Source organism: Mesocricetus auratus, unplaced genomic scaffold, assembly GCF_017639785.1.
Source record: "Mesocricetus auratus isolate SY011 unplaced genomic scaffold, BCM_Maur_2.0 Super-Scaffold_100011, whole genome shotgun sequence".
NCBI classification, from domain to species: domain Eukaryota; kingdom Metazoa; phylum Chordata; class Mammalia; order Rodentia; family Cricetidae; genus Mesocricetus; species Mesocricetus auratus.
Genome location: NW_024429195.1, coordinates 42,015,613 through 42,033,921, shown reverse-complemented (window position 1 = coordinate 42,033,921; position 18,309 = coordinate 42,015,613). Strand labels below are relative to the sequence as shown.

Below are 18,309 nucleotides of genomic sequence, written 5' to 3'. Positions count from 1 at the left end.
CATCATGCCTAGGTGTGGTAAACACAATAGCAGCCCTCTCAGAGGATGAGCTCTCTACCTGTTTGCTTATGAGTAATAGATGCTTTGTTCTTCAGTCTCCTAAGCTAGAGCAGAGGATGTGGCTAGTTAGGAGGTGGGGACAGTGCAGATGCATATGCAGATATGTATGTGTGTGTTTTCTACATCCGCTTCCTCTTTTGAACTGACAGTTGAATGAGAACAGAGAGAAAGTTACAGTCTTCGATATGAGACTATATCACTGCCTCTGCTACCACTTTTGAGACATACTCAGGCCCATTTGGAGAACTTTCTCTCTTCTGGTGAGTATAGTTTTTACTTCGCTTTCAGGGTGGGGCTGATTCATAATTATCAATAGTAATAGAGAGAAGGACAAAAGAGATGTATCAGGAAACAACCTCCCATTCCTGACTTTGATGCTACAGCCTCATCATTGGACCTACGGATGCCTCACCCTCTTGATTATCAGATGGCATTGTTCTAGGGTCATGGATCACGGTCTCATTCGGTGAACTGAATCTCTATTTACAAAACGTCACTTTTCTCATGAGAGTTCTTAGCATCTTACTGAACTCACATGTGTGGTCACTTCATTCTATTTCCAACTATGAAAAGTTCTGAAGGAGAAAAGTTCCCTGGTTTGATGACAGGTCCTGCTCTAGAACCTGTATCTCTGAATTTGGGAATTCCTAAATCTGGCCTGCCCTTGTTCTCTGTGAGCAGGATCCTTTTCTTTAGAATCTTGGGGGAAAGTTGTAAAAATGATGTGTAGTGCTGTGTGTGGAATTTACACAGTTGGACAATGACAGGCCAGACTTACTACAGGCCTATGGTTTGTATTTTGTGAAGACTAAATTTTGCTCTATGTCTCATCTAGATATGTTCACTTCTCAGCATTCTACATCAAATTGGGGCTGGAGTCTCCAACACCCTTTGTGTCAAGGTAGCCACCCCTCTGTATTCCGGGGAAGGAGAAGGCATGGAAATATCATTCACCCTGGGCTTTCCCCACAACCATGTGCACTATCAAGTTCCGTGGGTGGAAGAGATGAGGTGGGGATTTAGAGCAGAGCCCCATCAAGATAAAAGTGTACTGCAGAAGTGGTTTGATAAGATAATAAGCTTTTGGAAGCAATGGCCAAGGAAATGCTTGTGACTTCGTATATCACAAATATCTTTAATGGGAGGTTTTATGCAATTCAGGGGGAATTAGAGGTTGGAGGCTTGCAAATTGTGTGCCCAAGCTTCCGAGTCAACAGATGTTCAGCTTGAGTGGCGAGAGCCACACATCTGTATTCTCCTATGACATGAATCACTGGTAAAAAGAAGAGAGGCAATGTTTATTGGTTGTCTGCTACTGAGAATGTTATCACTGATAGCAAGATGAAGCTATAGGAGGGATGGAAATAGAGCCAACAAGTGACTTCTTATTCACAAGCACCCAGGCCATTCAGAGGCTATTTGTAACCATACTAGTAATGTTCTCTTAGCTCCTTTAACCCTCTGAAAGTTCAGATATTTTCCTAGGATGAAGCATTATATAGTGGCTGTGGAGAACCCACACAGCCCTTTTAGGTTGAAGGTCCAGGATTCAGACTCTAACAGATGATGAAGAGAAACTTTGGTTCTTGGACCATGACTCAAGCTTCACTGTTAGTGGCAGAAAGGAAAAAGATACTAGCATTTCTTTCTACTTGCAGACTAATAGCTATCCCAGTTTCCACTTAGGAGTCAAGCAAAGTGACAGACCCCAAACATGTAGCACTGTGCCTAGACCGTGCCCAGACCTAGTGAGAATGGCTAAAACAGATTTAGGCTGAAAAGAGAATTCTGTCAAATAACTAAAGGATGAGAAGAGTATGTTTATTTATTATAATAAAAAAGGGGAAAGATGAGAACAGGAGTGAAATTACTTCATGACCATGTAAACAAGACATGGTCTTGTTTTAATTAATGACATCAATTCACAGGGATCATTCAGTGGTCAAGAAGTTTCTTTGCTCATCCTAAACATGTCTGGATAAAGCTATGCGTAATTATCCAGGGTGATCTGCTGTTTATTATTCCTGATGTCTCTAGCTTACCCAAATTTTTTTAAATGGCATCTCTCACACACCAATACTACAGGATGAGTTGCTCCAAATACATGATTTTAATATTTCCCATGACCTATTATAAACACAAAACTTACATCTAGATGTTGAAGGAAGAAGAAAGGGAATGAGAGGAAAAGAGCTTAGATACTTTGCTTTCAGTATTCAGCTAAATTAGATTTGTGGAAAGGCATGAAAAAGGAAAGGCAAAGGAGTTACATTGAGTAGCTAACATTTCCTCCTTTGATAATTTCATAAATAACACCCCATTTTCCACTCCCTGAAACATAGATTGAAGTGCTCCCTTGCGTTATAAATGATTGAGAATGTTCCAACATCATAAGGGTAAGTTTTGATCTGATGATCTTCCTAGTGGCACATTGAAGAATAGAAACCAGGAAGGTAGTTATCATTGATCTAGGGAGGAATGTGACAGTCCTTTTTAGGTTTTAGGCATGTAAGGTTGAGGAGGGTCAGCCTGGCTTAAGGTTAAGTTTGTCCTGTCCATAAAGAAATACTGCCTGCTCTGGGATTTCCCCCGAGCCTTCTGAATCAAAAAGACTGTGCCTGGGCTGTGGATGCAGAAGTTCTCTTGGGCGACATCATGGAAACTTTTTTTTCTTTGCTTATGCTTCATCTCACTCTCAGTCCAAATTCACAGGTACTGCTTGGGGCATAAGTAAGTTATAAACAGAGAAGAGAAACCTTTCTGTTCTGTGTCTGTGAAAGGAGGCCCAGAGCACTGAAGACTCATCTAGAACGAAGAGTGGCAGGAAGAAGGCTGCATGACAAAAAAAGGAAGACAGAACACATTTGGGATACAAACTTGTAAGTCCTATTTTCTATCCTCCCTTCTCTTCCTTCTTTCCCTCTCTCCTTCCCTTCCCCCTTTCTTCATCTCTCCTTACGCCTCCTTATCTCTGTCTAGTTTTGTTCTACTCCAAAATGAGTGACCAGGATTCTATTTCTCTCTGATCCTTCTGGGCGTTCTATAAGGATGGCTACTATTGAATTAGAGAGATGGTTTAATGGGTAAAACTTCATGAGTATCTGAATTCTCATCCCAGTACTTATGTAAAAAGCTAAAGTCGGTGGTACATGTCTGTTATTAATGCTGAAGTCACATGGACAAAAGAATCCCAAGGGCTCACTGTTGAACCCACCTAGCAAATCAATGTATCTCAAATTTAGTGAGAGACTATTTCAGAGAAAGACAGAGGAAAATACCAAACATGATCCTTTGGCCTCTATGGGTGTACATATGGGTACATGCGCCTGTAAATATAACACACACACACACACACACACACACACACACACACACGAATGCACAAATTAGAAAAGGCCAAAGGATTGTTTTTTTTCTCACAGTTAAGTTCTGCCTAATGTAAGTACCTCTATTTAATATCTGGATGTTGCATACTATACTGTATTCTGATGGCTGCTCCCTTTCCCCATTCTGATTCTTAAAACTATTCTAATTTTAGAGACTGGCATATAGTGAGAGAAAATTAATAACATAATACATAATTTTAATATTCAATGGCCCAAAATGTATGCCACTTATCTGTTTACATATTGAAAACACTTAGCTGCAGAGAGGTTCAATAATTTTGCCAAAGACTCACAAGTGTAAGTGGACAGACTATGATTTTAAACAGCGATATTCTGATTCCAAGGCCTAAGCTCTGCCTAAAATTTTCCCCTGAGTTTTTAAATAACACTCAGGAGAAAAAGAAACATTGCCCATTGTTACTAGACCTTTGAAAAACATCCCTAAGTTGAGCCACATGTAAGCAGAGCTGATATTTGTCAATTTCGTTTGTTATATTTAAATATTAAGCTGGATGGGGAGGAACGGGGAGGAGTAGAGAGAGGGGAAACTGTAACCAAGATATTTTATATGAAAAAGATTTACTTTCAATGCAAAAGAAGAAGAAAAGGTGGAGGAGAAGCAGCAGTCTCTTCGATACATTGTTAATGTAACCCATCTTAGGGAAGTGCATCAACCACAGTTTCCAATTTTAAATAAAAATCAGATCTCTCCCTTGTGGGAAAATGATATGTTCACAGCAAACTGTGGTACGTATTCATTGCTCTTGTGGGGCAGATACTCACTGCTCCAGGCCTTCTGAAAGCAACACAATCCATTCCAGCTGCTGTGCTCTTCCCACAATTTCCCAGATTGTTCCAAAAAATCCGGAAGCTCAGTAAATAGGCCTGTGCTGAACAGCGCTGTGACTATTGTAAACTCTGTTAGTTCAGTCAGTGCCCTCTACACCCACTGCTAAATATTCTAATTCTGCAACATCAAAGCAATGAAGAATTCCCTCATGGAATCCCGAATTGGACCTTGTTGGGAAACTGTCCTGCAAGCCTGAGGGAGGTTTGTATGTTTCAAGATTACCAAGATGGAGTCAAGAGGAAAACCATGCTGGCAGCACAAACAAAGCAATACTTCTTTTTCTATGATTATCACACAGCTGAGTACGAAATGTGTTGGGTTTATGCTGTTTCTCCTAGATTATAAAACCACTAGATTATAAAACAGAGCTGAACAGCATATAAAGTGGAGAGTTTACTAAAATAATCCTTACTTTCCTTCATCCCAGATTGTATTGTCTGCTGACACTTGGATGACAATAGGCTGTTTTATTATTCCAGTATTTGTGGAAAGGCTGCACAACATGGAATCAGACCAATATGAGCTTAAATCCAAGCCCTTCAAGGTCCTAAATACCCATCCTTGAATAAGACATTTTCTCTGAGCTTCAGATGCTAATGATTAGCTCTAAGGTATTGGTCAAAATTACGTGAAGTATTTTAAAGACATATTTGTGGATAAATATTAGGTGCTCTACACAAATCAGTTATCACTAGTTCCTTCTTTGATTTACCATGTCAACGCATTGTGAAACTCCAGTTGCATCTTCTAGAAAACAGACTGGCGATGTAGCAGGATGATAAGAAGTGTGCAACGTTCTCAGCTCAGCAATGACACTTTCTCAACAGTTTTCCACGACTGCTGCAGTTACTGCATTTGGTGGCATTTTATTGGAAGACAGACATTCAGAGTTCTTAAACAATTCCGTGTTCTTGAGCCACAGATGTGATTTCGTTCCAACTTCTATAAATTCTTCTTTTTCCTATACCCTTCACAGAACAAAAAACATTCTCTTACTTTATTTGGTTGCAGCTAGATTCTAGACCTCCTGATAGGGCATGGCAAATTATTCAAGGAAAACAATTCTAGAGAAATGTCTTGAGAAGTAGAAAGGACAAAGGGCAATGGTTGGGGAGAAGCCTTGGGGGAAATTCAGACAAAAAGTAATATACCCTGTATGGCACTTTTCTTTTTTCTTTTCTTTTCTTTTTTTTTTTTTTTTTTTTTTTTTTGGTTTTTACGAGACAGGGTTTCTCTGTATTGTTTTGGAGGTTGTCGGTCCAGCCTGGCCTCGAACTCACAGAGATCCGCCTGTCTCTGCCTCCCGAATGCTGGGAGGCACTTTTCTTGAATTGGTTGTAAAAATGGGAGAAAAGAGATATAGAGGCTACCAACTTCTGTTTCCACTTTGGACATAGTATAGTCAATGTTATAACAGAATCAACATCTAGGAAGGTGATGGAATCCAGAGAAGTTTTGTTTGTTTATTTTGTTTCTTTCCTTTTTAAATTTAAATTAGAAACAAGCTTGTTTTACATTTCAATCCCAGTTCCCTCTCCCTTCCCTCCTCCCCTGCTCCCCACTGGCCCCCTATTCCATCCCCTTTCTGCTCCCCAGGGAGGGTGAGACCTTCTATGGGGGATCTTCAAAGTCTGCCATATCATTTAGAACAGGGCCTAGGCCCTCCCCTGTATGTCTAGGCTGAGAAAGTATCCCCCTGTGTGGAGTGGGCTCCCACAGTTCATTCGTGTACTAGGGATAAATACTGATCCATTACGAGAGGCCCCATAGATTAGCCAGATCTCCAAGCTGACATCCTTGTTCAGGAGGTCTGGATCAGTCCTATGCTGATTTCTCGACTATCAGTTTGGAGTCCATGAGCAACCCATTGTTCAGGTCAGTTGTTTACGTGGGTTTCTTCAGCATTGTCTTGACACCATTGCTCATCACTTTTCCTTCTCTGCAACTGGATTCTAGAGTTCAGATCAGTGTTTAGCTGTGGATGTCTGTTTCTTCTTCCATCAGCTACTGGATGAAGGCTCTCGGGCGGCATATAAGGCAGTCATCAATCTCATTATCGGAGAAGGGCATTTAAGCATCTTGACTATTGCTTAGATTGTTAGTTGGAAGTAGGAAAATAATTTTCTAAAGATAGGATAATTTGCTAGTTTAAGCTTTAAATTTTAATTAGACTTGAGCTATTCTTATACTGTGTTAACTAAAACATGGAAAGATGGCGCCCCGTAGCTCCTATTCACTACAAGACAGATAACATATACACAGAGAATCTGAGGCTATTGAGAAAGGAAGTTGGGTCTGTACCTTTTCCTTACCACGTACTAGTTGAGGACAATTTCCTAGCACAAGCATGAATCTTATTCTTCAGTAGATAAAGTGTTTGCTGAGTTATCGTCATTGAAAAGCACTGCACTATGCCCTGTTACAAAGGATGGCCGATTAACACAGACATGCCAAACACTCTCTTCTTAAATATGTCAGAAGCATACATACTGGTTGCTAGTGATTGATCAGAGACATGGTGTAAATGCAAATGACAATTTATTTTTTAAGTTTTTACTTATTATTATTATTATGATTGTCATTGTGTGTATGTGTAACTTTAAGGGCAACATTCAAGAGTCAATTTTTCTTCCCACCTTAGATTTCATGGATTGAACCTAGGTTTTCAAGGTTGTATGGGAGGCATTCTGACCTTATCCCTGGCCAGCACTCTTTGACTTCACCATGTTCCTTTATATTGTGGAAATGCTTTTTTGTCTGATGATTCGTGTTGTTACTGGGATATTTTGAATAAGCATTTCCATTCTCATGTCTGTATTAGACAGCTTCCCTCCAGAATCTTCCAAAGCTGCACCTTGCCACCTCTATCAGCATCTGTCATTTCTCAGTAGCATACTCACTGCTGGTGGGTTTATCTGATACCACTTGCCACTTCCTCCAGATTTCCAGAAAGAGTACTTAGCTTCTTATCGGCCAGCAGTATATTTTCATCTTATGACCATGAACCAGGCCCCTCTATTTATTTCTGCTTCCCAATATTGCCACCCATTCTTACAGTAGTTCCAGTTTTGTGAACAGTTCATTATAACCCAGATATGACAAAGGTTAGGGAAAATTAATTTCTACTTTAAGTCCCACACCAATGAGCCACATTTGGGGAGGTTGGTTCCTTTGCATTTTCTTTCTCAAGATGATTGGGGGGGGGTGTCTGTATGTGTGTGTGTGTGAGTGTGTGTGTGTGCGTGTGTGCCCGTGTGGAGGCCAGAAGTCATGATCAAGTATTCTCCTCCATTCTTCTCCATCTTAAATCTTGAGATGGGATGTTTCACTGACTGTGGAATTTGCTAGACCAGCTGGCCAGAAAGACCCAGGAATACCATATGTGCACTCTCAGTGCTGGGATTACAGGCATGTGGTACAGGTCTCAGTGCATGGCAAACACTTACAGGTTAAGCCATTTTTTCAGCCCCTGTCATAGTTGTCTTTTAAAGTGAGTAAATGATTCCATTCTCATCCAAATTTCCAGAAAATGACTGTGAATGGTAGAGCTCTTTCTACTGCCTGTAATTACAGCCAGTTTTGTAGGCCTTTCTTTGGAATTCTTTAAGCATTAAGCAGAACTCTGTTTCCATGTATACTTTCCTATAGGTATTTAAGTAAAAATTCTGTGTAGGGATATATACATGAGGAAAAAACATTTTCAGGCACATATAAATGCTGTTCTCAAATGCAGGAACTCTCAGAGCAGAAGCAGGCCTTAGAAATGTCATCTCTCTCCCCTCACAACTTTCTGTCCCAACAACATAATTACATCTTATGGAAGCCTTAAAGCTGAGGTCTGTGTATGTCTTGTAAAATGCCCTGGGATCCCATGGGGCATAGTCATCTAGGAAGCACTCATTTATTTAGAATGTATATTTAGCCAACAATGTGTTTGATTCTGTTTTAGACATTGGAAACACAGTAGTGGACAATCCAAACAAACACCTCTGACTTATGTTCCAATTAGAGGAGTAAATGAAACAGGAGGGAGGTTAATAAAAGTGTAGTGTGTGTTGATGATAATAACCATGAAGAAAAGTCAAGCAGGGAAGTCACACAGGGACGAGGGTGAAGGCAACTACAGAAGCCACATCTGGCTTCCTGGAGGAAATGTGTTGAGAATGGATTGTGGGCTTTGTGGGTTGAATGCAGCAAACACAGTGTAAAAGGAAAGGAAAAGGTATTTTTTAAAAACCAGGACTAAAAGAGGTGTAGAGGAAACTAGCCTATTTGAATGAGAACTTCAAAGATGTGAGGAACATATACTAGAGACATGAAAGAGGGCACTGAAACCCTTTACCTGTCATCCCAGGTAGGGCGTCAGCTCCAGAAGGTGCTTCCAGAGGCTTTTGGTACTGAGGGTAAGAGTACAGAGGGGCAGCCCTATGTTCCCTCCTCATTTTGTCCCTCCTTTCCTCCTCTGTCCTTTTCTCTACCCCTTCCCATCCCCGTCTCTCCCCTTTCCTCACTCCCTCACTCTTCCCCCTCACTTTCCTTCCCTATTACTCCCTCTCTCTCCCAACTCCCTCAGCCTCCATCGTTATCTCTTCCTCCATCTGTCCCTCCCTCTTCCATTCTGCCTCCCTCCCCTCCATGCTTCTCTTCCTTGCTCTCCTTCTTTTAAGTTTTCCTAACCACCAAAAATGGCCTTGTGCACCAAGGATACCCTGTGATTTATGTAAGGGAATTAAAGAAATAGGCAAGTCAGCCTTTGGCATTTTCTTTTCTGGGCTGTCTGGAAGCAGCCTATTCAATATTCTGGAAGGTGGGACTAGGAAAACACACTTTGATTCAGGATTTATGGAGACTTCCTGACTTCATCTTCTGTCACCTAACGCCAGCAAGTTCCCTCTGCTGATCCTCTTTGCAGCTTCCCTTTGACCTGAGTTTAGGTAAGTGGTGGAATAGTCCCTAAAAGACAAAAAGGAGTGCAGTGCATAACAGTCTCACAGTGCTAACAGCTGCCTTCTCTAGAAGACAAAACCTGGACTGGGCCTGAAGAGAAGACCCCAAGGTTAGACAGCAACAATACACATTGTCTTTCCTTGGTATACATCTTATCTGTAGCAAGACAAAGCAACTAAAACACTTTTATTGCGCTAGCAAAACATTTTATGTGCAGGGTGTGCTTTTAAAAATAGCCATTTTAGTACCTGAGTCTTTGAACGTTTCACTAATGACTTTGTTTTTGAGTCGTAAAGGAAGACTCTTGAAATTCCTTTATTTTTCTCTTATCTTTTCCCTGACTATAACAATTCAAAGTGTAATTTGGAAGATGAAGCTATGCATGGTGGCAGCTCCAGAGAAACGGGACGATAAGACCTGAAAGTCCTGTTGCAAGTCTACTCACTCCTGGTGGAGAGATGTGACTGAGACGGAGTACACATTAGGGCCTGCCTTTCAAGCTCTATCTGGACAGCTGAATGAATCCTACCCTTTGTTCTTCTCGGATTCTGTGTCTAGAGACACTGTTATATATTTGGGGGAAGAATACAGAGGTGCCAAATGAGTATCACTTGTGGACCGACAATTGCATTGACAAGCTGAGTAAGTAACTCGGTCAATGTGGAAATACAAGTCCACAAATTAGAAAGTGACCACCTGGAAGGTGTGGTCTTCCAGTTGCTTAAAAGAGTAAGTTCAGTATCTCCTTGGTTCTATTCTAGTTCTTTTCTTTTCCTGGGAAAAGAATATATCAAACTGAAAACCAAATAAGTCTAGAAACAAAAATAAAATGTAAATTTTGTGTGTGTGTGTGTGTGTGTGTGTGTGCGCGTGCAGACACAGATCAATAGCAAAGTCTTCCTGAATCTCTCTTGGTCTTATTTTTTGGAGATAGGCTTCCTCACTGAACCTGAAGCTAACTGATTTGGCTAGGTTGTCTAGTCAATAAGCAAACTTCAGGGAATCATCCTCCCAGCTCTGTGTCCATAGCCACGATTAGAGACCTACCCCTGTACTTGGCTTTTACGTGGGTGCTGGAGATCTGAATTCAGATCCTTATGCTTCTGTGCCATGTACTTAAGTGACTAAGGTATCTCCTCAGCCCCTCAAATATTTTAGTTGCAATGGTAGATTCTGAGACACCAAATATTAAAGAGTAAAATAACAAAACAGCAGAGTCTCTTTTGAACTGTAGCTTAAATTGATCTACCTCAGCCTTCTGAATGCTAGAGCTACAGGTATGAGCTAATAAGCCTGCTTTAAGAAAAGTGTTTCATAATAGAACATTCCAACTACTATGAGAATAGAGATACTTTAAGTCAAATAAGTTTCCTCAGTGGCCCTTAGCTCCTGTGATGTTTGAAGCTTTTAGACTCACTGACTTGAAAGCCTTGACCTGGTACTTAGATTTCTCAGGGCATTCCCTTTTTTGGTGGTGGTGGTGGAGGGGTTGAAGCAGCAAATGGCCTCGCATCATTTCTTTCCTGATTAGGCAGAGAGAACAGGCTCTTTGTACAGGCAGAAAATTAGAGTCACCTTGAAAGGAGTGGGTTCGGAAGAGAGGGTAAAAGACTTTCCTCCTGTTTCCACTTCCAGGAAGGCCTGAAAGGGCCCAGGGCCATGGAAGCATCTGTGCTGAGCCCCACATCCTGGGAAAAACGAAGGGCCTGGCTACAACAGAGCCGTAACTGGCAAACCCAGGTCCTGGAAGAGGAGGCTGCAGCTGCCCTGCAGGATGCACTGGATCCTGAGCCTTCTAGCCTGGATGATGTTTTCCAGGAAGGTAAGGAGCTGCTGGGCATCACACAGCTAGCCACTGTGTCTTGCACAGGTCTACAAAGGATGGAAAGTGGTCTCTGTTTAATAGAGCCTCACAGGGGCTCTTTATGACTCCTTTCGAAGGTGAGTGTAAGGGATAGGTATAGTGTCACATGATATACGAATTGTGTGAGGAGGAGACAGGAAACAGAAAGGGACACCTTGGCACCATCCTGAGAAACTTCTGTAAGAGTCAAAGGAAGAGGGTTTGTCTGTGAATTAAGTTTGATTATGCAGCAAGACTACATACAGTCTATGCCAAGATTCAGGCTGCAGCTCTGACAACTGTGTGACCTTTGAGAAGTCTCTCTGAAGATTTTCTTGCTCAACGAAGCAGTTGTTCCTTTCTCACATACCTATATTGTCTGACGTTCAAAGACCAGAAATGTAGTCTGAAACAAAGACTTCTGGACCAATAACCCACCCTTGTTTACTAGGAAATAAAAGAATAGGACTTTTCTGATATTTCCTTCCTTCCTTTTTTCTTTTAATTTTTTAGTTTTGGGGAAGGAACCATCTCTATTCTGAAACTTTCAGAAAAGAAAGCAGAAAATGTGGTAGCCTGGACACTAGGAACTTTCCATTTTCTGAGGTAGATGGAAGAGAGGCAGGGAGGGGAGACATATTCGTTATTTTTGCAGAGTACATCCCTTTCATATTCCCCCCTCCATGGGTAAGGAGAGTTATGCTGTGGCTTGTGTGATTTGAAGGATGCTGTTTTCTTCAGTTTCCAAATTACCCAATGTCTGCTTTTTCTAGGGAATCCAATCAATAAGATTGAGGACTGGCTGCAGGGCTGTGGGTAAGTGCTCAAATGCTAAGATGTGTCTGGTGGATGACTGTGATGGTGCACGTGGTCCTTGTGGACTCAGAAACAGGAAGATAGTGAGAATCAGTTTGGTGTGCAGGCATGGATCAGTTGCTGATCCAGGCTGTGGGTCAAATGTAACTCAGGGCTGAGATGAAATTCAGCTTGGAAGGTTAAGAATCCAGGATGGATCTGGGCTAGAACTAAGAGTAAATGGATATCTGAACGGGGTGGCGGAGGCTCACTCCTTTAATCCCAGCACTTGGGAGGCAGAAACAGGTGGATCTCTGTGAGTTCAAGGCCAGCCTGGTCTACAGAGCTAGTGCCAGGACAGGCTTTAAAGCCATACAGAGAAATCTTGTCCCCCCCAAAACAAGAGAGAGAGATGGAAATTGCATCTTCTCAGTTTCCCCATTCTGACTGCATTGGAAGTGGACCTAGTAGAAGAACACAGGAGGACCTCAGGAGCTTCAAAACCATGAAGAGTTCAGAGATTTTAAACTATATTTCCTCGTTTCTTGAAAACAATTTACTGTATACTCCAAAGAACCCTACAAACATACTTACCCTTGTTCTTGAAGGGGGATTGTTATGCTTTGAAAACATTTCCAAATTTCTCTGGGTTTTTTTTTATTCTCCCTTATATCTCTGCATGACAGTCATACACAGGAAAATCCAGAAAACTATAGCGTGAGAGTCTTATATCTAGGTTCTGATAATGAAGTTTGATTTACAGAAATCAGGAAGTTGACCAGTGGCACTTTAATGTAAATTTCATTGAAATGTAAATATCATACCAGCGCCATTTTATTTTTACTTTAAATTTTATTGACGTATAATACTCCTACTTAAAAATAAATGACTATGAACTAATATTGTTAAATGAGTTTTCACAAAGGGACTATAATCAAGATAATTAAAACAGAACGCCACCAGCATTTTTAAAGACCTTTTTTATTATTTTCCATTCACTCTTCTGCCTTGTCAGGTAGTCAATACCTTGACATAACACCATACATAAGTTTTGTCATTTTCTGAACTGTTTTCTTTGGCTTTGCATTATTCGTGATGTTCATCTATGCATTTTTGTGAAGCTGTCAATCCTTTTTATTGTTGTTCAGTATTAACTTACATAGTTTATTGTACCTTTTTTTCACTTTCTAAAAGCAGAAGATTCTGGCACATTCTTTCTGGGTTATTATGAGCAGTTTCTTTTGCTGAATATATGCAGACATTTTTATTAAGTAATGTGTAAGTGAAATAATATTCTGTTTTAATTGCAGTTCTGATGATAGTAGACATTTGAAGAAATCGCAGCTCTAATCCAAAGTGTTCCAATTATGGAACTTTCTGAATGCTAAGATGACATCATGTGTGTGAAAAAGTTGAAATGCAGGCACTTTGTATAAAATATTTTATAAAGTTACTGCCATGCCAACTTACATATATGTAGAAGATCAATAAATTTCACATTTTAGACTTGTTAGTCTTAATTCTCTTTCCCAAGATATCATTATGCATGCATAAATATTCCAGTCTGAAAAATTATCCCAAATCTAGTATATTTTGAGGAGTAAAGGATACACACCTTGTATGATTTGTCTATGACATAATTATTTAATTCAGTTATTGTAACACTCTAATAGTAGACAACTACATTGGTTATAAGTGGCTTAATACTCTTGAGAAATTAATTTATATTAATATATGAATAAATATATGTAGTATAATATGCAAAGTATTTCTGTGTAATTATATATTAAGTAGAGAAGTATGTATTTGTATATCAAGTTGGATTATGCCTTATCAACTCTTAATTGGATTGCTATAATTTCATCCCTTACTATGTAACTTTACACATAGTTTTGTCATAGCAAAATAACAATTAAAATTCTGGAAACATAGTTGACATTTTTTTCATGATTGACTAATTTCACAAAATTGAAGCACAGCTTTACAGAACTGTTATGAGTCCATTTCCATTGTTAAATATCTACGATACTTCAAGAGCTGTCTGATTAAGGACAGGGTTTGACACACACAAAAGGGAAGGTTGGCTTAGTACTAGCCCCACCAGATACACTTAAGCCTTTGCTAACTCCCTTTACCAACACTTCTCCACTCCAGACTCCAGCTGGGGCATCAGGAATACCATAGCTTCCATTTTTAAAACATTGGGAAAGCAAATACTGCAAAACTCAAAACATATCAGTGCTTTATGTAGGGTTAGATGGCTCCCTTTTGGTGTTCTTACCTTTATTTAAAAAAGAATTTGGAAATAGACCTAGAATGAAACTTAAGTACCATTTTATTAGAGTTTGAGGTAAAAGTAACAGGACAGACAAGCTATAAATCATGGCAACTGCTGGATAGATGAAGACAGAAGAGAGAAGGAGAAAAGGTTATGCCTTTTAAGAATTATTTCTCTTATTTTTGAGGTTATACGATGATTATACCATTCCTCTACCCTTTCCTTCTTCCAAACCCTCCTTCCTCTCACTCAAATTCATAGCCTGTTTTTATGTTAATTGTTGTTACATACATATATGTACATGTGTGAATATATATATGTAATTTGATCCGACTGTAATATTACTTGTATGTATGGTTTCAGGGCTGATCTTTGGATATTGGATAATGGTATTGCATGATCATTTGTTGTGCTCTTTCCCAGAGAAAACTATTTTTCCCACTCTCAGCATTCCTTAGCTAGTCTTCATAGGCTTGAGGTCTCATGGGCTTTCCTCCATCTACTTTGGCATATCAATTAGTATTGTCCTTGTTCAGCACATGTTCAGGCAGCCATGTTGGTGAGATTTTGTATGCATAGCTTCTGACATTAAAAGGAGAAGCAATCTTACAGAAAACTCCCTGTTCCTCCGACTCTTCCAGTCTTTGTGCCCCATCCCTGGGCCTTAGGTGTAGAAGCTGTGTTATAGCAATATCAGTTGGGACTGGGATCCAAAACTCTGCATTTGTATTGGTAGAAGTTTTCTGCAATAGTTTCCATCTTTTGCAAACAAAAGTTTTGTTGATGAGTGTAATTAGGGATTATAACAATTCAGCAAAATGATGATTGTAAGTTTCCTCCTCAACCCATAACTTCACTAGCCCTGGGTCATTTGAATAGGTTTTCAGTACCAGGCATGATTTTCCTCTTGTTGAGCAGGTGTCAAGTCCAATTAGAGAGCTACTGAATACTGCTAAGATATGTGTGCCACTACTGCATCTTTAGGGTTATCCTGCAGTGCTGGTCCTCGCCGTAGTTCATGGGCACTATAGCTGGGTAGGAATATTGGTTACTTTTCATCCTATGGAAACTTGCTTGGCACTTTATAGTACCATGAAAGCTAGTCCTCAGGAAGGAGGCTTTCTAGTCAATTCCAGTTTAAGGGCTTCTGGGCCCTGTGTCTGAAGTACATGGTGTCTTCAGCAGTAGGAATTTACCTTACACCTCTGGGCAGTGGGATTCCAAGGGCAATAGCAATATCTTGTAATACTTTGGGAGTCCCATGGACAGTCTTGAGCAATAACTCAAAAGAGGGCTTATCGCGTCTAGTATTGAGATCTTTGTTAGATGTTCTTTGGCTCTTGGAGGGAGCATTGCTGGCCCAGGTAAGAAAATCCTATTCAAACTATAGACATGTTTTATAAATAGACCCACATGTATTATAATTTGAAAATATTTTAGGGAGAAGTTAATAGGAAGTTCCTTATGACTTTTCATACGTCTTTACTATTGCTTTACCTTCTCCCTCCCACCTGTATTTATCCTCCTCCCCTTCCTAGTTAGAACCCTTCCCTTTTTTTCCATGTTCCCCATCAGATTACTTGTATCCCACTATTCCCCTCTTTACTGCTACATACACCTACCCCAGAAATGATCCCATTTTACTCTTCCTGGTTTCTACAGTTATTCCAGGATGTGTGCTTACAACTGAAGATATGGAATTAGGGGTCTCTGATGACAGAGAACATGTCATGTTTGTCTTTTGTGGTCTGGGTTACCTCACTCAATATAACCTTCTTTAGTTCCATCCATTTACCTGCAAATTTCATGGCGTAATTCTTTCGTGATTAAATAACATGCCTTTGAGTTATAGTTCAAGAAAGCCATTGTATCCATGCTCAGAAGTTGGTAAACACCAACAAGGCGGAAGGATCTGGCATGTTGAGAATGAGTTAGGATGCTCAGAGTATGAGACAGAACATTCTTGAGCTTTTCACTGGTGTCTGAGAAGGAGAGGGGAAGAATGAATAGGAAAAGTTACAGTCTTCTTTAGTTATAACTCAGAAAAACATGCAAGCTTAGCAATGCTGCATGGCAGAAGCTCTGGAAGAGAGTGCATTGTGGGTGAGCTTCTCAAAATGTGAGTACATTGTCTCATTATTCCTCCCATCCTTTAGCATGTCCTCAGGAGAATCACAGTGGTCTTCTGGTTAAGTGATTGACAGGCTTAGATAATTAACTCTTAAGAAAGGAAATAATAGTATGAAATGTTCTAATCTTTGGGACAGATCAGAATGTCCTATCTCCACAGAGTTAGAATTGGCATCCCACTCTTTTGACCACAAATAACTAACTTTTCCTTAATGCAACTCAAAGAAGCCCTGACATTTTAGATGTATTATTTTAGATCCTAGGAAGGGGCAGTTATGGCATTTCCCTTTCGAGTATTACTAGGGAAACAAGAGGTAGGTTTCTAAAACTGATTTGAGGAAAGGGCTTATCCTCTATGGCCTCCAAAGGTAGTAATGCCTAAAAATAGTACTTGAAAATAAGGTGCCAAAGTAGGGCAAAGTGCAGGCAAAAGGAACCAAGAATCATGGAAAAGGCTATATTGTTATATTTATTCTAGTTTCGACTCCATCCTAGTATTTCTGATTTTCATAGAAGGACATGTGCATTCAACCTTTCTGTTATTTCTTCTAGGCATGATTGTTAAAGTTAGGCATTTCTCCTCCCCACCCCCATTGACTACTGTAATTGGAATTAGTCTTGAAAAGTCATGAAATGCATTCCTTGCATTTTTTATTTTAAAAATTGTATTGTTAACTTAGAAAAGGTAAATATTCTTTTTTTTAAATAATGTTCTGAGTTGACAGGTTTGTAACCTGAAATTTTTTTCATTTTCTTCTTTTAAACATTATATCCAATAACTATATTGTTGTGTTACTTAATATGTAAACTATGAGAAGCCAAGAGTGAATCCCAGGTGCTCTGATCACAGCTTAAAGCTCTGCTTACATATTTCAGATGAAGGGAATTTCTTTTTTTGCCAAACTGCTGCTGCTTCTTGCAATCTGTTATGCTGATTTCTATTTGGTCTTCTGGTCACAATGGTGATTGTGTGATAAGGCATCATTACAAAACCCAAAGCTATCTAACAGGGAGCAGCTTCTTCTGTTTCCGGAAAGATGTGATATTCAAGTAAGAGTGTGGGTGCTAGAAAGGGGAAGGGATGTGGGTAGATATGGTGAACTGACAAAAGCCTGAAAAGATTAACATTTGTATATGTCATATGGAAATTATGCTACCAGAAATTGTCAAACTCTAGCTATTAGATCGCTAGGAAATGATAGAAATCATGGCATCAAAAACCTCTGTCCTGTTAGCAAATTTCCCAATCTTACTTCTGTATTTTTTCTTTTCTTTCTTTATTTTTTGTTTGTCTTTGTTTTGTTTTTTTGAGACAGGGTTTCTCTGTAACTTTGGAATCTGCAGGCTACATGGCCATAACAAGAGCAGCACATTTAGAAATACAACACACTCCAATCTCAGGCACTCATCACTACTTCTAATAACCTGTGAGTCAAGTAGCCACAGCCTAATTATCTTCAATATGAAAGCAAATTCAATAGTGCTGACTCTCACTGGATAAAAAATTATGTGAACATGTGGAAGATATTTGAAGAAAGACATGAAAATGTGATTTTTTTTCTTTTGGCTTTAGAGATACGGAGGAGGGACTTTCTGAAGAAGCAGGGCAACCCAACTACAATGGTGAGCTGTTCTGTTTTCTTTTCTTCTTGGATGCTGTGCTTGTGTGTATGTGTGTGTGTGTATGTGTGTGTGTGTGTGCGTGTGTTTTATACATATCCACATTTATGTGTATGCTTGAGATTATAAGTGTTTTAGTTTCTAAAAAATACCACTTATTTGTCATAGAACAGTCTAGAGAATTCAAAAGAAGTGCTTCCTCAAAGCAAATGTTCCCTAATATTAATAGATTACCTGTTAGTGGTTGCCTCGCTAACAGCTGCTATTGGAGAAGAACCTAGTGAACTGTGTGAATTTATATTTGTGTGTCTCTGAGTGTGGTCACACACCTTCGTGTGTTAAATACTTGGCAGGGGATTGTGTATATGATTATGTGTGACAAAGTACACAGATAAGTTAC

The 18,309-nt window shown here is 39.8% G+C and overlaps 1 protein-coding gene across 2 annotated transcripts in view; it reads left to right on the top strand.

The window, feature by feature from the left end:
* Positions 1-208: 208 nt before the first annotated feature.
* Positions 209-18,309, top strand: part of Tespa1 (thymocyte expressed, positive selection associated 1) — a 30,355-nt gene continuing 12,254 nt past the window's right edge. Inside the window, exons 1-5 of one of the 2 annotated variants that reach the window (XM_005079795.3) lie at positions 209-320; positions 2,773-2,939; positions 10,879-11,065; positions 11,860-11,902; positions 17,863-17,912. In XM_005079795.3, coding sequence (XP_005079852.1) covers positions 10,903-11,065; positions 11,860-11,902; positions 17,863-17,912 — 256 coding nt within the window. In that variant the 5' untranslated portion in view covers positions 209-320; positions 2,773-2,939; positions 10,879-10,902. The remainder of the gene's footprint in view (positions 321-2,772; positions 2,940-10,878; positions 11,066-11,859; positions 11,903-17,862; positions 17,913-18,309) is intronic. The other variant, XM_021232839.2, reaches the window with a different exon arrangement.